The 23,130-nt window shown below is 38.1% G+C and overlaps 1 protein-coding gene across 1 annotated transcript; it reads right to left on the bottom strand.

Annotated features, from left to right (window-relative positions):
• Positions 1-545: 545 nt before the first annotated feature.
• Positions 546-23,070, bottom strand: UBE2J1 (ubiquitin conjugating enzyme E2 J1). The gene is made up of 8 exons (XM_073220984.1): positions 22,902-23,070; positions 15,628-15,701; positions 14,566-14,697; positions 12,398-12,482; positions 12,010-12,115; positions 9,742-9,871; positions 8,396-8,515; positions 546-3,382 (listed from the first exon to the last, which is right to left on the bottom strand). Exons 1-8 carry the CDS (start codon positions 22,930-22,932, stop codon positions 3,104-3,106), a joined length of 957 nt encoding a protein of 318 aa, XP_073077085.1. The 5' UTR covers positions 22,933-23,070; the 3' UTR covers positions 546-3,103.
• Positions 23,071-23,130: the final 60 nt, after the last annotated feature.

The following is a 23,130-nucleotide window of genomic DNA, read 5'->3' as shown; positions in this document are numbered from 1 at the left end:
GAGCATGAAGAGAAGTGGAAAGATGTGAGAGAATATCCAAGGAAGTAGGATGGGCAGGAGGTAAGACTGAATGACACAGAGAATACAACCTTTGGTCAAAGCAAGGTATGAATAAAGTCACTGGTTTTATTGAGCAGCTCAAACCAGTTCTCAAGGCAACTGTCAGAGGTGTTCCAAACAGCGTGTGAGCAATGTGCAGCCTCCCACAAAGGCTTTAATGGTACACACTTTAATGTGCCCTTATTCTTTGTTAAGTCAGGCCCCTGTAAATGCATTTACTTCACATATACTTACTTGCAAGTAATAAAACAATACAGGCTTTTCAGTAATTCAGCCTAGGTTTTGGCTCAAGTTAAGTCCATATGTGTGAGGTTTGCTTATTCACTGACTGGATTACAAAAATAGGAGGTCTCAAGATACCAGAAAATGTATTCATAGCCAGAAATAATAAAGACTTCTTATTCTCTTGAAATGGGAAATTTTATATTTCCATAATCAAAGTAATAAACAATTTTGAAAGGTTTTTTTAAAAAAGTAATTGAGAATTTTGATGAAATTCATTTATTTCAGTAGAATAAACAATAAGCAGCATGAAAATGTAAAGTGCTACATAAAAGCCCCACAATACATACAGTTGGAAAGGCTGCATTGGCCTGAACAGTTACAGATGAAATAGGTATGTTTTCAAGCACGCTATTTCAATACTTTGAAATGTAGTCATGGGCTAGGTTGGTCAAGAAAAAAGCCACAAGTCACCAAAATCTAAGGATTGAGGGAAGGAGTCCAAAACCTTCATCTACCAGATCAGACATCTGTTTTGGCCTTATGCTGTATTTAAGGGGTTAAATAGGGCTTTAAAGATAGTTTTCTGATGAAGCTCTTCAGGTGAGGGTTGAGAAAGAATGGCCCCAAAGATCAGTTTTGCTTATTAAGTCCACAATGGAGGTCAGGTTGACAAGGATTTTTAGGTAGCATGTAAGCTGAAAGAGGAGCAAAAAAGGATGCCACTTTCAGATACGCGTATCAGGGGCTAAAAAACCCAGGACAACCGAGGAGGCCTGTCAGCTGATGGCTGCGGGAAGAGAGGCAAATGAGACAGAGAAAGATCTGCATAATGCAAAATCTGCTTGGCTTTATCAGTTTTAAAGTACAGGTTAACACCCCATGGAACCATGCAACAAAATCATATAAATCCAGAGGTTGACTCAAGTCTGACTGAGAGGAACAGAGGGAAGACTGTTCGTAGCACATGATTAATCTCACACAGGTCGACAGCACAGGGACTTCTTTCTTCTCAGGTGATAACACTGCCTGGTCTTCCCAGAGGGGTCAGTGACCTCTTGCCAGGACACCACAGACCAGTGAACCAGTATTTCTAAAATCTCGTGTTCCAAACCAAGACTTCAGAATGTACTTTCTCATGGCAATAAAGTTATAAAATGGTAACCTACAATTTCCCTGACATATGAGGTCTTCATAAAGTCCTTGGGCTTTTTAGACCCAACTTCAGCTGTAGATACAACAGAAACAATCTGTAAATACTTTTAAAATGCTTATTTATTAAAGTTAAGTATACAACTCTGTATTATATAATGGTACACAATTAGGTTCTTATTTTAAATGCAGACATAAAAGAACTGGCTCTAAGATGAAAACAGAAATTGTGTCTGAATTAATAGAACCAAAGGCCAATAGCAAGAGTAAAAATTGAATTTGCTTTTAAAATCATTTTACAAATTGTTTCTATCTTGCCCATAATTTCAGTTAGCTAAAACCATATAAGGACTTTATGAATACTATCCCCCAAAGTATTCAAGATTCATTATGGACTAACTTCTGCGGACTTGTCTAAAACCTAAAACACTTATAACATTGAGTTACAAAAAAAAATTAACACAAATGCACTTTTACAGCATAACATATTTGAAAACTGGGGACTGCCTGCATTTAAAAAGTATATTTTCATTAATAATACTCTCAATAATGCCCTTAATGCTGCAGCTAAATATGCTGAAGGCAATGTTTACCTGTGATTATATGTTCTCGGCAGGCATTCTGATGATGAAATTATCTACTAAGAGTCTGTAAAGCTGACTAGCATTAAGTTATATATTGATTTTGCACTGAAAATTATTTCTTGGGCTTTGATTAGGTGGGCAATTCTAAGTAGGGGTTTTTCTAATTTCTTTCACTGTTACTTAGGCCCTGAGCTTTTCTATTAAAATGGTACATGAAGTATATCAACATTATGCATATTCCTGAAATAATTAAATTTGTACTGATTACAAAGCTAGGCTTATAATACATCTCAAAATAGACAATTCAGAGCAGAGCAAACATTAAAATCTTAAGATTCTCCCACTTAACTACTGGAAGAAAATCAAGAATTGGTTTGGACTGGACCTTTCCTCCCTTAAACAAAGATCGATGGAGGATTGTTTTCTTCCTTTGTGAATCTTGTATGTATACTGAAGGGATAACAGCATAACAAAGTGGTTACAATGCATTATTCTCTAGTCAAGTAACATCCAATAACAAAGATATAATCTCATTTCCTCACAGATGTTTGAATGAAACAGCTACTTTCACTGAAGACTGTTTACAACACAAAGTTATAGAATGGGCAATCCCAGTATGTTTCTTGAATGATATTTTAAGAAAGTTATTTGACGGGTTTTATTTTCCCTTTTCAACTCATATCCCTATTTCATTCTACAGAAACAGAGTACTCAATAACTGGCATTGAGTAACTAGTAATACTCACTGGAGCTTAAAACACCATCTTTTATCCAAAATGTCTAAGGGCTATACAGAAGAGTATCACAAATTTACATAAAGAAAAGTCAAGGCATGAGAAACAACAGTAAACTCTATCCCTGTAGAACAGGTCATTGGGTGGGACAAGGGACTTCAACTTCCAGTCTCTTAAACTAAGCAGGACAAGTCTGAATGTCTAGTTATATTTATACTGAAGTTATAAGGATCAAAAAAGGAATGAAGGGTAAGTAGAAAATAATCTTTTTGTAAACAATTCTTAGATTATACCCAATGCAGAATGTTTAATGAAGCAGTTGAGTCACAGCTCTTAAGACACAAAACAATATTATAATTCAAAGTCAAATATGTACTCATTGGCCAGATATATTCGCCGGAATATAAGAGCGGCCAATGCCAAAGTCAAGATGACAATCAGTACGGCAGATCCACCGTGATCAGTGTGGTGGCCTCTTGGCTGCTGGCCCTGGCTTACATCTGGTGAAGCAGACGACCTTCTTTGACTCTGCTGCTGCGCCCGGCGTTGTCGAGGGCTCATGGAGGTATTCTTAACTGCAGGTTGGGCAGGTTGTTGAAGGGAGGCTGCCGAGGGGTTCTGGACTCCATACTAGGAAGTTTTTAGAAATTGTGCTTAAAATTGGCCAAGAAAACTTGTATAATACCCGTTATCTATTCAAAAGTATGCAGAATCTCAAAGCACTAAATATGACCCAGGGCAAAACTACCAAGAATTACCTGAATGACCCTCGTGAGTAAGCCAGCAACACAACTTACTCTAAGTACTCACCAGGTGGAGGAGGAACTCAGCAGCCACAAGACAAGGACACAGTTTACCCACATTGTCCACATGTGGCTTTGTGCTCTTCCTGAGCTGCAACCCCAGCAGTACCTGCTGGGCATCTGGGCCCCACCCTTCTTTCAGGAGAGCCAGTGGGTGAGGCAGTTTGATTTCTATTTTCTGCTTGAACATTTGCCATGATAAATGGCAAAAAAGGCAACTCTCAACAGTGTGCCTTTCATGACCCAGGTTTCTTTCAATATTATCTTACTACATCATCATGCTTCCACCACCAATCACAGAGCCTAAGAAATAATTTCAAATTGTGCATTCTTCATAGCAATGTTGTTGTAAAAATTAGTTGTGGTTTTCAGAGCAGGCTTTCTCACAACTCCTATCAACTGAACTGAACACAAGTCTAGAAGAACCCTTTACTGTGTGCTTGAACTGCGTTCTTTATGTATGGTAAGCATGAACTTTTTTACTTGACGTTGTCAAGAGTTATCCGGTTATGCACTGAGAAAAATTTGGAGGTAGTTGTGGGAGATTCAGTGTATCCTCTATTTGGTGTATTAATTGCCCCACAAAGCACTGGATGTCAACTGTTTTCTGTCCTTTCAATGCCTGCTTCGTCAAGTATAACCAAACTGTGGTACCAAGTGATTCAAAATCTAAATGGGGTTTACTGACAAGAAAATTCTATAAAGTATGAATTCCTTTTTATTTATATAGATGCCTTAACTCTACCTCTAATAACCCAATGGCCTTTAATTCTTTTACTGAGAACTTTATACTGACTATATTAGTGCCAATATACATTTTTTTCAAAAAAATAAGAATGCATCTTTTATTCAGAATAACTTGAAAAACTGAGTAAATAAAAAACATTTAAAATACTTTCCACTAGAGAAAATGTCAGTATTTAGAAAAAAAGGTATTAAATAATGTATTTCAAATATGTTTTTTAAAAAGATTATAGGATGGGCTTTTTCTTGGCAATAGCTATAAACCTTAGGGGGAAAATTGCTGGTATAAGTTACCTGCAGAAGAAATTACATTTTCAGTATGACATTCATTTCAACATTAAAATGTACAAAAAATCTGAGTACTTAAAACTATTCTTTGGAAGCACTCAAATGTAGTGAGTGACCTGTAATAGAGGTAGAAAGGAACTATAATATTTTTAACTATTTCAGTTAAAAATTAAAGTTAGCACTGATACTGAATTAGAGTTGCATGAACTTGGGCTTCATACACCAGGACTCCCAGAAGCAATGTGCTAATTGAAAAGAGCAGATACACAACAATGCTGCAGCATTTTATGAGATCTTTCTTCCTTTGTAACAGGCATCATATAACGACCTAATATTCATTGAGATGAAATGAGTTATAGCAGCCAATACAAAACACTCCATTTGAAATCTCTCATTCTTCCAACTACTCAGCCAAGAAAATAAAAGTGAGCAAAAGTACTCAAGGCTTACAGGAAAATGGGTCCTTAAGGAAAATAAAAAACATGATGGTGCTATCAATCCAGAAACTAACACAAGAGACTGACTTAAAGCTTTTGTTCTGAACATGTTATTTTTCCCACAGATTTGAGGGAAGAACACTAACCTGCCATGTAACTAAAACGGAGTCTCATCATTACTAGGCTGCTTTGCAGATGTGAGACTCTATGCAAGTTAACCTAAGTCATCTGTACAGGTGAGGGCAACATCATTTCCGTAGTAGTGAGGATTAAACATTGGGATAATGATAGAACATGCTTAAGATATACAACTGCTTATTAAATGCTAGTTATTATTAATATTGTTACTAGTTGGAGACACTATATTTAGGTTAAAAAAAATGTCTTAGGACAGGTTTTCAGACCTTTATCAGTATCATTAATGTATTTAGAACAACAATCCCTTAAAACACTGACTTCAGATATTTTAGTAAATGCACTTAATGGAAATATTTATATAGATATGCTTTAATTAGGCTCATGTATTTGAGATGCCTTTTGAATGGTATTATTACTAGCTACAACCTAGTGCTATGATACTATAAATTTCTAAGAATTTTCCTATTTAAAACAACCACATCAAGAGAAAACTATAATGACCCCAAGGGCAAAGACTCGGTGGAACCTAGATTATTTGGAGTCGAAGGACAATTGCACTAAATTTTGGTAGTTCATACTGAAATTCCAGACGGAGAATCAAATTCACTAACATTTTCAAAATGCTATAGATTTGGTGGTAGAAATTCTAAATCTTTGCTGTTTGCCTTAACTTGTCCAAACACACATATCACAGAACAAAGATTTATGTCATCATAGTTTCCATTTCCTTAATTAAGACAAAGCAACCATTTCTAAGAAGATGGAAGTATGTGACATTTGTATTTAATTTTAATTAAATCTAATTTAAATATTAAAAAGACTAACCTCAGGGAAAGGCAGTATATACAGGGAAGACAAGTAATGATTCTATAGCATCTTATTACACTGATGGACAGTTACTGTAATGGGGTATGTGGGGGGGGACTTGATAATGGGGGAAGTCTAGTAACCATAATGTTGTTCAAGTAATTGTACATTAACAATATCAAAATAAAAATAATTAAAAAAAGAGACTAATCTCAATCACAGATAAATCCCTTGTAATACATATCAGTTTTTCTATAATAATCTAGTAACAAGCACCTGTGAGGGAGTTTTCTGTTTGCTTTTTAATACAAAATGGAATGGCTTATTCAGAATCTCAATCCCTGGGAAGAGGAAAAAAATCTGACAGACTGGAAGAACATAAAAGTACTATCAGTATTTTTCCCATATCTACATAACTAAAGAATCTACATCAAAAGTTACCAGATGGTCTGATGTTATCTGCAGTATTTAGATTTTGGGCAATCTCTCACCCCCTCAAGGCTAAAAAAATATAGCTTATCTGGGATTTGATGTATAACATTTTAGTAAATTTATATTTATGTTACACTTGCATGCCTCCCCCAGCCAAAACCAGGTTTCAGTTACTTCCACAGTGTTCAAATTATATAATCACACTGAGATAATTTACATGTAAATGTAATTAAAAGCTTAACTTGCAATTGTAGACAATTTTTGCTTGTCATTGTTTTAACAAGAATTGATGTCAATCCATTACCTGTGCCTATAAAAAAGAATTCTAGAAAAAATGAAAAGAATTCTAGGGTTCATGAAGTTTTACATACTTTAAAATCAGAATGTACTTTAAAATCAAAATACAACAGTAATAATATTATTGTTTGTACTATTTAATTTACTCTTTTTTATTTCTTTACCTGTATTCCTAGTATGTTTTAAAAGTGCCAACTCTAAATTCATTTATTCAATCAACAAACATGTATTGACAGCTACTGTATACAAGGCACTATGCCAGGCCCTAAGGACACAGTACAGTAGAGAGGCTTGATCCTCAAGGAACTTAACATTTGGGGTAGTGAGATAGAGAATAATTAATTATAAAATAAGTTACAACTGGAATATACAACAGGGGGACCTGACATAGATTTAAAATAAACTAGAGACAGATTTAAATACATCACAAGCATTAGGAGAGCATCCTTATGGGTGGAAAAAGTTCATCACACTCCTCTCCATAATAGAATGGTTCTTTTTAAAAACTATTTGTGAAGTCTAAAAGTGAAAAGTAATAAGATTTTTTTTTAGTATTTCAATCTAAAACCTACAGTGATTATTCATTACATCCCTCTGCAATTACATGGGGATTACCTCAAAACGAATTTAACCCTCATCCCCCACCTATATACTCTCTCTTGACTTCCTCCAACCTGCTTCCCTCTGCCCATCTCCCTCTCTGAATAGGAGAACCACTCAGGACTATTTAGTCCCACTTTATAGTAGTTATTCTTAGGTAAAAGGCAAATCTGTATTTGCTCAGCTTCTATTTTAATTTTCTTGACCTTTTAAAATCCTCTATAAACTGGATGGGGGGGAAGATATGGCTACGCAACCATACAGCATGTTACCCAAAGACAGTTCCATCTTTTATATAAAGTAAGTCAATGTTTTTTCCTAAAATCCTTATTATTTGGCAATAATCCAGTTACATTTTCTTATTCAGTCTCTCTGATGACCTAGGTCCACCAGTAGTTAGACAAAATATCAGGGCACAACTAACAAGACCCACAGCATTCATTTAATCTTTTACTTAATAAACATTTATTGGACACTTACTATGTACATGGCAGGGTGTTTATAGAGAACGTTTTGAAATAATGACAATGTTCAATATCTGTGCTGTCCAATATGGTACCACTAGTCACATGTGGCTATGGATAACTTGAAATGTGGCCAGTGTGACTCAGGAACTGAATTTTAAATTTAGTTCTGAATGACTTAAATATAAATTTTGAGAGCATGTGTGACAAGTGGCTTCTACTAACAGCAGATTTAAGGCAAATCTTTGGTTCCAGGCCTTTAAGTCAGTGCCTTAAAATAGCTTAATCAACCTGCCAAATACAGAGTGTCTATTCGGAAAGTGGCTAATGTATGTATATTTTGTTTTATTCAGAGTCTAGCACTATAATGAAACTAACTTTTTAGAGAAATCACCGAATTCTAGAGGGACAATAGGACCTAAAAACTATTTAGTCCAGCCCGTTTAACAGAAAAGAAGGCCCAGAACATATGAATAATTTGCTTAGGATAATATAATTCATTAGAGGAACAGCTAGACTAGAATCCAACCGCTAGGAGAAGGAAAATAATCAGACATCATCTAGAGATCTCCCCCTTCTATTGAAAACAATGATAATGATATAAAAGATACATGTAAAAGGCAAGGGCCATACCGATGTACTGGCTGTAGCACCCTGGAATGTTGTAGGTATATCATCCTGTAAATCATTTATTGAAAAAGAGTGGTTGAAGTCTGACTCAGCAATAGTCTTTCCAGATGAATTGACTTCTGCCTATAAAAAAGATACACCCAAGAGCAGTTACAAGAAGAATGTACAAAATAACTCACAACCTAAAAAATCCTCTCATGGATTTATTTTAATTGCTACTTTAATATCAACTAACAGCAGTCAAGCATTCAACACTGGTGTCCGACGCTGTGTGAGGTGTTCCCGGAAGATGCACAGACACACCTGCTCTCCAGGAGCTGCTTCTCGGGGGGAGGAGAACTAACGCTCACGGTTCACAGTCCACAATTCCAACGAACCTCTAAAACCCAGCTTTCTGGGATTTTCAGGCAGTGTCTGACATGACAGGCTTTTATCCCACATTACAGTTTTTATCCTACATTAGTGTAAATTCTTCCAGGTTTGCAGAGGAAATAGTAATAGATTTGATTATGAGGTGCTGCCCCAAATCCCACTCTGGGTATTAACATACAGTATATGCTTGATATTTCCTAAAATCTGAAATTCTGATCTACAAAACCCACCTGGCCCAAAGACTTTCAGAGAATAATTTTAAGTACAATAGGGATCCTCAGGAGAAAGAAAATAACCAACTCTTTTCTATTAAGCACTGTTGTTCCAGGCGTCAGACCAAACAGAAGGGAAGACTTCTCCCAAGAACTGGAAGGGGAAGGGCAGGCCGGCCGCACAGGCCCCGGGGGAGCCCGCAGCCGCCCGGCGGGCAGTTCCTAGTGGGGCTGAATTCCAGAGGTAGTTCTGTTTAGGTGAAATACATGTGGAAAAAAGGACATGAAGGGGATATACCAAAATACGAATTGCAGTATTTCTGTGGGATGGGATTATGCATGATTGTTAGTTTCTTCTTAGTGCTCATCTACATTTTCTGTAATAGCTAAAATTTATTAAGTACCAGGGACAGTTCTGAATACAATACATTTAAATATTAACTTAATCCTCATAAGAATCCTACAAGATAAGTGACATTTTTTTATTAACAGATGAGAAGAAGGCACAGAGTCGTTAATGACATTCTGTCTGATGTCCGAGCACTAATACGCAGCAAGCTGAGAGCTGAGCCTGGCATTGTACGCCAGAGTTCAAGTTTTTAACCACATGCTACATGTCTTTGTGAATGTGTACTATTAGTTCTGTAATAAGAAAAACTTATTTGTATAAACCTTTTCCAATAGAACTATATTGCTTTACCTTCTATCCAGAATTTGGCAGTAAACAAAAAGACTACATAATTAGAATTTATGAATTTAGAATACCTTAAAACTGATTTGTCTAGCCAGTTCCTTGGCTTCTTGGTCAGCCTGGCTTGAGTCGCTTCCAGATTTTAAAGGCAACAGGATGTCCTTCATGGTGGAGCCACATCCCTCACAACAGAAATCTTGTGATCTGGTAGGAAATAATTTTTTTTGATGGGAATATATCAAATACTTAATTGAATTGAATTTGCGTGTAAGTGAATACTTGTTAATTCAAGACACTCACATACTGATGACATTTTTTTAAAAAGAACACTGGATAATTCCATATCACATACACCTATATGTAAATTTGACAATTATGGCAATAATTGAAGTTCTGAGACAAATACAGAAGTTAGGCTGGTATTTTTTTTTAAAAGACAAACACTATGTTGATTATATCTCAATTTTTAAAAAAATCTAAAATTAAAAAAATGTCCAGGGCTTAGATTGATCTTTTTCCAATATCTAAATAAAAATAAGCTTTAAATGTATATGACAAAGTATGTAAATTGTCAAACTACAATGCCCTCAAGATCATACAGTCTATTTTAAGCTTGTATAAAAAAGTCAATTATAAAACTTGAATTATCTTTAGTAGAAATATACATAAAAGAAGACAATTAAAAATAGAATTTACAGGTATTTCCAGGATAACAAATAATAAAAAATAAAAATAACAAATCTTATTCATCGAAATAGCAGTACAACTTGAAAGATGGAAAACTCATTGAAAATCCAGAAACTATGAAATTTATCACTCATTATATTAAGTAGAGACTCAAGATAAGTCTGTCAACTAGGCTATTTCCTAAGATTTATTTGTTTTTCTATGTTTTCATTTTTCTACTTTGTACTCCAGAAACAGCCAAAAGTACCTTAATGCTCAAAAGAGTGCTAGGGATTTGCATAACTAGAAGTAAAAATGTGTAATATATAGAAATATGTATTGTAACATTGCTGAAATTCTTTCTAAGAAATTATTTTATCGTAGTTCTAGTTTAACGTAATAAAAGCCTTAGATCTTAAAAAACATGCTATTTAAATTTAATAAATAACTTCTTGAAAATAAAATATATGTAAAAGCATTAATTTAGTTTTGTTGAGTATTTTTTGTTTCACCAAAAGCAGCATATGTTGTCCATATATTTTTGAAAATCAGTTGCATCCAAATTATTTGCTTTGAAATATGTCCACTTTTAACTGAGAAGTCAGATGAAACTTAATGTTTATTTTGAATATATTCATTTATCCACAAGGATAGTATGCTACCATGGATGAACGCAAAAACATGAAGTTTTTAAAAAGCCTCTATCATATACTAAGAACCTAGAATATATATACTGAGAACAAAAAAAAATTCTTTTTTTTAACCTTGTACAGGAAATGAACTAGATAAAAGTATCAAGAAAGAAAGCTAACATCAAAATGCAAATAAAAACAAATGCTATGTATTCAAAATACTTGTTAAAATTTGTGACTAGTAGCTTCAAGTAAGATATACCCCTAGAACTTGGAATAAGATTTAAAAAGAAAAGATGTTGATCAAACCAGAGAGTTTTAACAAATCTTTCAGATACTAAAATCTATTTGATTTAATAAGCATCTGTGGGGGGTCCATTCTGGGCTGGGCTTAGATAAGATACACTATAATTTTATTAACATAAAATGTCTGAAGGGTGGTAGGCAGCAGAGTCCAGAACAGGAAAAATTATCAAAATCAAGAATTAGGTCTTAGCACTACGGAGAGGAGAGGCTACTTAGAATCTAATGACTAATCTGGACTATACAGACAGAATGCCCCTGAAAGAAACCGAGAAGGCAATACTACCAGGAAATCACAACTGATAAAGAAAATCTTTGCTTTATTCCAGATCATTTATTGAGCATTTGCTATGAGCCAGATAATGTAGATACAAAGATGGATAAAATGGATTCCCTTCCTGCCCTCAAGGAGCTTTCAATCTTCTAGAAAACTACATACCAATAATTGCTTTGGTTCTTTTCCATCTGAAATACTGTTCAGGTGGAGACAAATGACCAGTACTGTTTTCTAGGAGAATATACCCCTGACTGTAGGCTGATGATTATCAACTACTTTCTAAAACTAGGTAGAATGAAATCTGGTCACCCCTGGGTAAACTGATACAATGAATTTCTAAAATAGCAAAACTAAGACCAGATCATGTAGCCAAAGTAACTCACAAAGAGACAAGGCCTGTCTTCTAATAGCCATTATCCAGAAGAGTCTCTGGATCTTAACAAAGAATGAAATGCAAAACTTACTTTTTGGCGAGCGCTCTTCTTTCCTCGGGTGTGTAATCTAGAGAACCTATGGCTCCCTCTCCTTTTGTTGGCATAAACCCAATGATGGCTAGTAACGCTGTTCTTACTGAAATAAAACGTAAATATCAATCTAAGTTGCTTATAAGAGGAATTGGGTTGTTCACTCTGGAAAAAGAAAAAAAGACTCAGGCTTTCACTGAAGAGGTACAAGTAGGGTGGATGTATTAAAATGGTGGCAAAAATCTAGGAAAAGCAATTTGCATTATTTATTTAATAATATTAAATTATTTATATGAAACAGCTTTAGCCTCAAGAGAGTATTACACTTTACAATTGTGAATTGAGTGAGGTTATATAAGATTTACATTCACTGTAAATTAATACTCACTACTCCAGGAAGGCTGCCAAGTCTCAGGATGATGCCCTGAGATGCTCAAGCAGATTTTCTTGCCTACTTCAAATCGTCCATTAGCCTGAGGAATAAAGAGGCATTTAAATATTACATATGTATGTGCTTAATGTTTTATAATAGTATGTTATATATAAATAACTTTTAAAGGTAATTTTAGAAGAATGTAATCTCCAAAGGGACACAGGTTTCTGTCCTCTTACAGACACCCCACACATATTTTTTGGATCCTGAATAATGTATAATATAAGGTGTTTTTAGATGTAGCACCTTTTTGAAACTGAGTTGCACAACTGGAAGCTAAATAAATGACACATAAAGATGTGCTGATGTCCTCCTCTGTGGCTAGTATGGTGCGAGGCTCAGTGAGGGATCTCAAAGAGAAGCTATGCAGAGGCTAGGATGAAAGCTAAGGACTAGGCACCACCTAACTAGACAAGGGTGAGGAAGGCTCTGAGACGGCAGTGACTTCCAGAAGAATGATACAAGTTCTCAAGACCAGGGGGCAGGAAGACTAGAGATAACGATTACAGTTTTGTTGGGCATGATTCTATATCTCGATGATGTCCACCATGCAGGTAGAAATGTACTACACACTGATGGCAGAAGATTGGCAATTTTGGTACCTGACTTCACAGAGGTAATCACTGAAGCCATTTGAAAGAAACAGAAGAGCGGAAGTCTGAGCCTGTGGAATATCCATACTTGTAGAAGGGAACAGTGAAGAAGAAGAGGCATGAAGAATGTAAGCTCCCCAAGGGCAGAGATTTGACTTATTCTCTGCCATACCCACAGGGTGCATGACATGTGCTTAATAAATATTTGTTGAATGAAAGTTGTGTGGAAGACTTTTCAAAAGAGAGGATGTTAACCAGAAAGAACAAAGGTTAAAAATCAGGAGGGCAGCGCTGTTTCTCAGCCAGTATGCTAAGCATGGCCATAACACCGAAGCATTTCTGTAGCTGAACAGCTGCTGCCCAGAGCACATGGACGCATTTCCTCACGCACCAGCCTGACCCCTAGACCACCGGCTCTCCCCACGGTCAGGCAACTAAGTGACACCTAACACAACTGCAACCTTTCTTTTTCACCATTTGCTCCCCATGTGTGTCAGATGTTTAACTAGATGAAATAGGATTAAGACTAAGAAGAGGCAGGGGCATTTCTCAAACCGGTCTCTGAGACTGGTGCAATGAGCATGCTTCCCCAGGCTGCTGTGTGTGGAAACCAGGCCGCAACAAGCTAACCTTGAGCAAGGAAGCCTGGGAGGTTATCTAAGAGAAATAGGACACAGTTTAAAGTGGTAGCAGAGATACAGAAACGTTTCTGTGCAGTTTTTTTTGCTTTACTCAAGGCCAGGGGATATGTTAAACAGACATAAATTCAAGAAATAAAGGCAAGGAAGCTTAACAGTTAAGAGAGGAATTTACTCATGGAAAAACAACCCAGGAAAGATAAAATTTGATCAATAGTTTTCCTTCACATGGAGATAAAACATATGAAGACAGAGAAATTCTAAGATCTAAATAGCAACAATATAGCTAAAATTTACTGAGGACTGTCAGATCTTACACTAAGAGCTTTATGTAAAAACGCAGAAGCTGAGGAACAGTGTAAGAAAGGTCAGAAGTTGAAAGGCATGTAAGAGGTATAAAACATTCACTACTTTTCACCGAGTACTTGCTATGTGCCGGACACTGTGCCTACACTCTGCATACATTAATTCATTGAATCCTAACAATCATGCAATGGCAATGATGTGTTCATCAGCATCAATAATTCCAAGGAATTATTTTGGGGGGAAAAACACTGTAGTACCAAGGCCTGGTCCCCAAAGGCAAAATTATAATAATGTTCCACTTTATTTCTTAATGAAAACAAATATTCTGACTACACTTTGCAGCCACCATGAAGAGTTAAACCATAAGCATTTTAAAAAGCCTAGAATTCTATAGCATCTTACTACACTGACAGATAGTGGCTGCAATGAGGGGTGAAGACTTGATAATATGGGTGAATGTTGAAACTACAATGTTGTTCATATGAAACCTTCATTAAGATTGTATATCAATGATACTTTAATAAAAAATAAAATAAAATCCATAGGCCCCTCCAAGAAGAAAAAAAGAAAAGCCTAGAATTCTTACTGTTAGGAGAATAATGCTTGGTGGTTTCATGGGGTATTCTGGTGGCAGTACTATTCGTCCATGATAAACCCCTCCATCAAAATCAGAATCTGGGGGCCCTCTAACTGTGAAGTGCCATTCAAAAAGGTTATCCTGAATAAAAACAGTAAGAAAGGAATCAATAACATTAAGAGTCATTATCTTATGATTGTTTTAATCAATGAGTATTAGAAATATTCTTGGATAAGGAAAATTAAATGTTTTACATTACTGCTAGAAGTTTCTGATGCACAAAGTGTTTTAAGCATAAAAGTTATTAATAAAGCTATTTAATCTAGCTTTCGTGTCCTATAGAGTTAAAATCTTTTTTAAACAAGTACATTTTAAAAATCTGATCATTGTTATGCACTTATTTAAGATTACATATTTAATTAAGCTGGAAATTAATCCTTAAATACTAACTAGTGATAATTATTATATAATCAAATAATTACTATAAATTTGATTATTTTAATAAACTTTTAAAAATTATCCCTCACAGATGCCTAAGGGCTTATTAAAAATGGTTATTTTAATACCTATGCTATCAACATCATCTTGCAGTTACCAAGTACTTTACAGTTTGCAAAATACTTGCACATATATTACATTTTTTTCTATTATCATGGAAACCAGACTGAGTACTTTTAAATACCCTCCTTTTACAGATGTGAAGAATGAAGAGAGGCAGAGATGCTTATGCAAAAAGTCCAGACCAGCTGCAAAGGCCCCTCAAAGGGTTAGCTCTTTCAAACTATAAAGGTTCTGGGGTTCTTTCCACTTCCCCTCCCTCCCTCATACTCGAGACCTAAAACAATTTGGCATCTGAGACTCACTTTATGGAGACTCGAGTTCTTCTAAAATGTCTGATTCAGAGTGTGGCTAATGACATACTCAGGCAACACAGGGAATAAACTCTATCAATCTATCAATAAACCACATCAGACACACCTGTAATGATCCAAGCAATGAAAAAACAATTTTAGGAATTCAAAATATTAAAGTATTAAAACCCATGTGTAGAAGATGGAGACAGGAACTAACCTCTAAAGGCTGTGCATGGTAATGGTCTGTTGGATCTTTCAATTCTGCTGCTTCTTTCATTAAACGTTTAACAGCTAAAATAAAATGTGTAAGACAGAGACATTTAAAACATACTTTTCCAAGTGACTAGCATACATTTACAAACTTAATGAAAAGAGTTCCTATTTCAACAAAAAAATGTGTAGAAGAGAAGTTCAACTGAGTATACGGTAAAGGTTTAATTGTGGAATAATAGTATTAATTGGGGGGAAATAAACGGTAGCTAGGCAATAGAGGAGTTATATATCAAATTAAATACATAAGGAAGTCTCATCAAGACACTTTTTTTATTAAGCACTTCTATATACTTCCTATGTGGTAGCACTCAGACATTAACTCATGTAACCCTCAAAACAATGGAATGAGAAAGGTACTGTTTTTAACCCCCATTTTCCAGACAAACAAGACAGGGAAAAATTACATAATTTGTCCAAGGTCACATAGCTAGAAAATGACTGAGCTGGGATTCCAACACAGGCAGTCCAACTCTACCTTGTTGAAGTGTCTATATTAACAAAATGTACCGCTGGGATTCATACTCATGAACAGTAAACTTCCTGTGTCTTCAACTTCTTGGGACTTATCACCCAGTATCTTGCATTAATTTAATGGGACTGTCCCCAGAGGTCACTATCTCCATAGCCCTAAATGATTTCTTTTTGAAGTGATCTTCATCTTAATAAAAACCTCCAATCTATGACCTCACAACCTTTTGTACTGCACCTATACCTATATTCATTTCCTTCTTTATCCGACATGTTTGGCTCTTAGGAGTTCCTCTTTCATACTCCCCTAATAAAATTCAATCCTAGCTGACCGAATCCAGTCATCTTCTTATTTGGTGTCTATACTCAAACAGCTGAGGATTACAGAAGGGAGTTAAAAGTCACAGAGGTAGACACATTCACGCCATTTAAGTTACTATCAACAATCATCAATGGAGTACAACCCCACTCAAACTTCCCCTATTTCTCTAGCCAGCCCACCGGCCCACTTTCTCCAACCAGCACACCAAGACTATTTCACACCTATTTACTCACTTCTCATCCTTTTCTCTTCCACCTCTTTCAGTTGATGGCACAGCTTCTATTTCCATGATAAATGACTGTTAATGACAGCCTGTCACAATCTACCACCCCATCTTTACCTGCAACATCTTTCCTTCCCTATTGGCTCTTCCCGCTGCCTTCATCCCAAGCTTTAGGGGCTAAAAAATGTCAGGATACTAGTATAGGGTAGAAAAACCAGGGAAAAGCCAGATAGCCCAAGGCTCCTCAAAACTCTGCTTGAAAATCAACTGATGTAGTTCAATACACGCCATTAAGAGAGGTATGTACCAGGTGGGCACTTAACCTGGGAGCAGACAAGAGAAAAGGAACCAGATACTGACATCTGAAAGAAAGACACAGGAGCGCATGAACAGGCAGAGGAGACAAAACGTGTGGAGGCACAGGTTGGAATGTTATGGGGAAAGAGGTTAACAGAGAAGTAACTCCCACGAATATAAAACCAAACAGTTCAGTATGTAGCATATGTAGCAGGACTTCGGCACAAAATTGCATTCTAATCAAGGGGTCCTAAGATGAAAAAGAAAGTTAAGTCACTGTCCTATTCCATAATTATTAATATTCTTTTTCATTTCCCACTCTAAATTAGGCCCCTGTAGGTGGGGTCTTTGTTCACTTGATCATCAAATATTTATTGAGTTCTTACTAGATGCTATAGCTACAACCAAAATAAAATATCATTTCGGTTACCAAGGAGCTTATAGAGGTGGGGGTAATCAAAGAATTGAACAACGCCTAGAGTCTAGAACTTGAGGAGAGAGTGTGTCTCAATGTGTACACATTCCTGATACAGCATTTACCACATTCCTCGGCTTACAGTACTGCAGCACTGCTCCTGCCCTGGTCCCCCACCTCCTCATCTAGACTCGCTTCCACTGGGCCTTAAGGAACGTCCTCAGGAAGGCCTCTCTGACACCTTCCTTTGTCTACCCTCAGAGGAGGACTAAAAATCCCCATCTGGACAGATGAGGAGTCCCAAATGAGGAGGAGACCAGAAACGTTCTCCAAGTTATTCTAATGGTCAGTCAGGTTTGGAAGCCACTGACTCAGAGACTAGGTTGAATTCCCTTCTCTAACCCCTCATAGCAACTTATATTTTATCTTTTACAAAGTTCATCTCAGTTGTAATTCTTAACACCTTTCTCCCCTGATAAACAATCTACTTCACTGCATTCTCCTCGGGACTTAACAGATAGTAAGCACTCAAACATTAGTGGAACTGAATTTTACTATCTGCCCCCAACAAATCTCTTTCAAAAAAATCTGATTAAAGGCAATGGTTTTCAAACCTATACGAAAATAAGATAAAATCCTATGTTCAAAAAAAGGTTTAATAAGAACCTCTACATGTAAAACAGGTCTGAGAGCTGAACATGGTTGAAAAGGCGAGCATGGAAGGGCTTTCAGGCTACTTACACCTTTCTGCATATTCTATGTAAGAGGCCCATGGAACAAGAATTGAAAACCTCTGGTTTAAAGCCATATAAACAATCATTCTTTTAAATTAATATTATTGGATATAAGTAAAACCATGGAAGCTGTTACGAAGTTAATTAGTTTGGCTGCTGCCAGCAGTCAAAGATGCCAAGGAGACTGTTTTTCCTTCATTCCTCATTAGCTGGCTGAAATGATTAAGTTGAAAAAGTCATATTTTATGTTATTTCATACCCTTATCACATTTTCTCTGCCTCTTCCTTACTCAGCTCAATTCAATAGGAGAGAAGAACATAAACACCCAATAATACCTGGATATTTTGAGAGACGTATGAAAGGGTCAGAATTGCTGTAATAATGTATTTAAAGGAACAATCATTGGCTCAACAACTCAACATGTTGATTTTATTGGTTCACAGGCTACACAGGTACATTCCATGTGAGAGCTAAAGCCACGTAGCCAAAGAGAAGATCAGTGTTTTCATAATCTATTTTTTTCTGAAAAAACATATATTAGATTTAAATGCCTAGTGAAAAGAACATGGACTCTGTATTAGAACTGCACTGAACTTCTGATTCTGACGTTTTGTAGCTCTAAATTCTTGAACAAGTCATTTAATTTTATTGTGCCTCAATGTTAACTCCTGTCAAATGGGAGTCAATAATTTCTTCACATAATTCCTTTTCCTTTTCACCCATCCCTCGTCCTCGAATCACAAAATGTGAAGGTCAGAAATGAACTGGGATATAAGGCCCTCTCAATGGCTCCCTGGTCAAAACCAGGCCTTGTGCATAAGTAGCTGGCCTCACAGCATGGCTCCCTGGCTCCCAAGGAGAAATATCACTAATATGAAACAGTCAAGTTTCAAAGCACTGCCTGGCATTAGGGCTAGAGCAGTCTGCCACTCCTGGTACTCCTTGTGCTATCACATACATAGCTAGAGAGAAAACTTTCTCTCATCAGCTTCTCTCTTATCTTTTTGCAAGGTTATTCAATGGAACTCTCTACCCTGCTGAGATAGAATGTGCCTGAGAAGAGGGGTGGAGAGCACCTCATGCTTGGCTTGTTCTTCCTTTTTATGGAGGCCACCTGATCACTCTAGATCCAAGTTCTAGGCTCCACAGGCCTAGGCAGTAGCATTCTTCACATGCCCGGGCTAGCTCACTGGGCTTACCCTGGGGTTTGAAGACAAAGCTCCAAGTGAAGGCATCTTCTACAGGTCACTGTCTCTCAAGCATCTATGTCTCTTGGAAAGCAAGTAGCTGGGCATCATCAATCTCCAAGGCATGGGTAAATGCAGGAGACGGGTATATTGAGGACGTGAATCATGTCATGCTCCCCAAATGCCTCTTCCTGCTCCCATAGTGAAGGAACTTACACAAATGTTTAAGGACTAACGTTTTTGCCTAGAAAGAGCCTGCAAAGTATCCACTGAACAATGATTAAAAGAATGTTTGAGTGATGGAGATAGAAGAATGACCAAGACCTGCTTCTTGCCTTCAAAAAGCTCATTGTGAGAGACAAAGACATGAAAACATTACAAACATTGCCCACATATGTACGAATACAGGGACCACAACAGTCTGCCTAGGGGAGCTGGAAAAGGCTGAAACCTAAAGAAATTCAAAGAATTAATAGGAGTTTCAGATGCATTAAAGAGAAGGCATTACAAGCAGAGGCTCCAACAGGAACCAAGGAATATACGTAAGAGCTGCTCCATCCAGAGAGGCACTCAGGAAAAATGGACAGATGGTGAAAATGCTGGGGAGCACAGGTGTGGTAGATGAGGCTGGTGAGGAAGGCAAAGATGAAAGCATCAGGAGCCCTGTATCTCAAGCTAAACAGTTTACTTTGAACCTTATTCACAGCTATCAAAAAGCTACTGAACGTTTTTCAATTTGAGGAGTGATTCAGTCACTTTTTGTTTTGTTTGACTTGATCTGGTGACAACAGTGAATGATTAGGTAGATGTGTGTCTGTGTGTACTGTGACCGTCAGTAGAATGCGCGTACGTGTGTGTGTGTGTGTGTGTGTGTGTGTGTGTGTGTGTGTGTGTGTGTGTGTGTGTGTGTGTGTGTGTGTGTATTTCAGGGCAGGGGGTGGAGTAAAGGAGTAGACCCAGAGATCAAAGACGACTCCTACCGGTGCCTAGCTGCTGTCAATCCCTGGGATAAGGAATACTATGTGAAGTGCAAATTTAGGGGAAGAGAGGAAGCTGATTAGTTTGGTCTTAAAACCTTGTAGAGATTTTTTTCAGTCTGTGGGAAATCTGGATGAAGACGTTAAAATCACAAGTTCTAATATCTACAGCCTAGTAGAAAGGTCAGAATTGGACGTTACAGCTTGAGAACGATTAACATGAAGGTAGAGTCGACACCAAGGGCATGGACAGGGTAACCCTTGGGCTTCCGGCAGAGGTGGTGAGTGCCTCCACTGGCCTCCCCACTCAACAGGCCACAGGCCCCTTCTGAGGAAAGCTGCCACAGGAGGTTCTTTACAAACGGGTCCCCTCCTTTGTACTACGAGATCCTACATGCCTAGCCAGAGCAGACCCAAAAAGGGATTAGGGGGCCTGATCCAGAGGCAACTACTGACAGACTACTGGTCAGAGGCTTATGAGGTGGCCCCACACAGAGCTCTGCCCACAACTCCATTCCAGAAAAACCACACAGAATTAAGTTTTCCCACTTACAAAACGAACAAATTTACTATCCACATGCTAGCACGCTGGCCCTTACCAGTTGTCTGTATTGTCTTTACTTATTTGTCCCATTCATACCTCTAAGACAGTGCCACATCAGACAGAGAGAAAAAGGGTTACATCTCTTACATCCTGCAGTGATTTTCACTTCCTTTCACATTTGAATTACTCTAAAATTATCACACGATTAAGAAAACAAAGAAGCATTTGTACTCTGCCCCCTCCAATTTTCATTAAGTCCTGTATCTCCTCTAATTCTCCTTTCCATGAACTCCAAATGATCCACAGAACAAAAAAAGATTTTTAAGACATCTCTTTTTTAGCATAGCAACACCACCTTTCACCACCTTTGAAGAAAGGAAACCAAAAAGGAGAAGCAATTTATTACACAGCTTGAAGCATGTCCGCCAAAGCTCAGACAGCTACGAATAGGTCATATACTTTGAAAATGTACAAAATTCCAGAGAATTTTAAACACTTAGTGTAATCTCAGGTACGATAACCTATCAAAACTGAGCAGTGTTCTCTTTGACCCACCAGTTCTCCATTCCAAACTGCACTATTACTCACACTGGCATTACTCGCTGGACATTCCACTAAATCCCTCACTGTCCTCAGGAACTTGGTACCATGTGACCAGAGGGTCACTTTTCACCCACATAGTTTTATTTAAATCTACCACAATCTAAACAATTCAAACATTCTAACCTCTAACCTTAAAATTAAGGTTTACTTTCCCTCTTTCTCTTTGATCTTTATTTTTTTCCTGGCATTCTCAAGAGATGGGCTAGAGTGGGGAGGGGGGATCGTGAACCCACTGAAATTGAATTGTATAAATTTCTTTCTTAGAGATCCATAGACTTACTGGAGTCTGTGCCCTGGAAAATGTTATGACCCATTCTACATACACACTTGGTCACGTAGGGGCATTTCTTAGCCTGACAGCATTCAAGTTAACAAAGCTCAGTTCTCTCAATATCCTCAGGCTTTTCTGGAATCTAAGAATATTCATAAGTATTAAAAAAAAATCAAAGATTCACTATGTCAATTCTCTCCATAAGGATGCTAATCTTGCTGATTCCTGCTGAGAAGCTGCTTTTTTGGAATGAAAAAATGAGAAGCACTTTTGATTAAACCATCACTAATATCTTAGGATTATCATTTAAAGCTGAACTGTGGAGTTTCTCCCTCCTAACAAATTTATCAAGGTACTGCTAGAAGGAATACCATTTACAGACCCCTGGGATTCACTTCAAGCCTGCCTTAATATGAGAAAACTGGTTAACTTCTCTTGCATCTTTATAATGTACCAGGAAAGAATTTAAGACAAGGATTGTTTGGGCTGCTTCTGTGAATGAATTTAAGATCAGGATTGTTTGGGCTGCTTCTGTGAATGAAGGAGGGGCATTAAATACAGTAAGAGAAATCTCTGTGACTGAATAGAGACACACATTAGTCTGTATGGCAAAAATCATGGCTCTCTCTAAAGTACACGGCTCATCTAACTAGTTTTCTTAGCTCTTTATTTAATTAGTTTGGTGCAGAATATTTCCTTTATGTCTGTAATTCGATTCGCCCCAAATGCCGCAAATAGAATATCTATGCAACCAGAAAATGCGGGAGAGTTAAACAGCGAATAAAGTCCAGTGGCAGCGACGACGCAGGGGTAACGAGGCTCTGCAGGGGGCTGAAGCGGCAAGGGGCTGTTAACTGTTACCCACGGACATCAATCACCTGTACACCTGCTCTTAGGGATGGGCCTGTGGCCCAGCCCTCCGAGGCCGCGCAGACGGAGGGTGGCGTCCGGCGCTGCTCGCGGCGAGCCAGCTCCCAGGATCGGCGTCCCCGGCCGTCCCACCCTGCGGCCTGCACCGCCCCGGCAGGCGGCGGTCTCGCGTACAGCGCAAAACCGGGAGTGGCGCCGCGAGCGGCGGCGGACGCGGGGACACCGAAGCTCGGGGCCCCCGAGCCCAGTCACTCGGCCCTCGCGGCCCACCCTGCCGGCGCCGCTCCCGGGTCCCGCCCCGCTCACCCGGACTCTTCAGGTTGTAGCGGGTCTCCATGGCCGGTCGCTGGCCCGGCCCCGGCTGCGCGGCCCGCCGCCGCCTCCCTTCCGCGCCGCCGCTGCCCGGGTGTGAGCGCGGCTCGAGCCGATTGGCCCCGGCCGCCGCCCAGTCGGGGCCCGGGCTGCGCGCGGGGCGGGCGCGGGCCTCCTCCTCCGCTCCCCCGCCTCCCGAGGGCCGGGGCGTCGCTGAACCGGG

The sequence above is a fragment of the Manis javanica genome, chromosome 13 (genome assembly GCF_040802235.1).
Source record: "Manis javanica isolate MJ-LG chromosome 13, MJ_LKY, whole genome shotgun sequence".
In the NCBI taxonomy this organism is placed as follows: Eukaryota; Metazoa; Chordata; class Mammalia; order Pholidota; family Manidae; genus Manis; species Manis javanica.
The sequence above is the reverse complement of the archived record's forward strand: the minus strand, read 5'-3'. Positions and strand labels throughout refer to the sequence as shown.

Coding starts and splice junctions, on each gene's coding strand:
- UBE2J1 (XM_073220984.1), bottom strand. CDS start 22,932: ATGGAGACCCGCTACAACCTGAAGAGTCCGG. Junction 12,483..14,565: donor CAAGCATTATTCTCCTAACA/GTAAGAATTCTA, acceptor TTTATTCCTCAG/GCTAATGGACGATTTGAAGT. Junction 9,872..12,009: donor AGAAGAGCGCTCGCCAAAAA/GTAAGTTTTGCA, acceptor ATTTCCTACCAG/ATCACAAGATTTCTGTTGTG.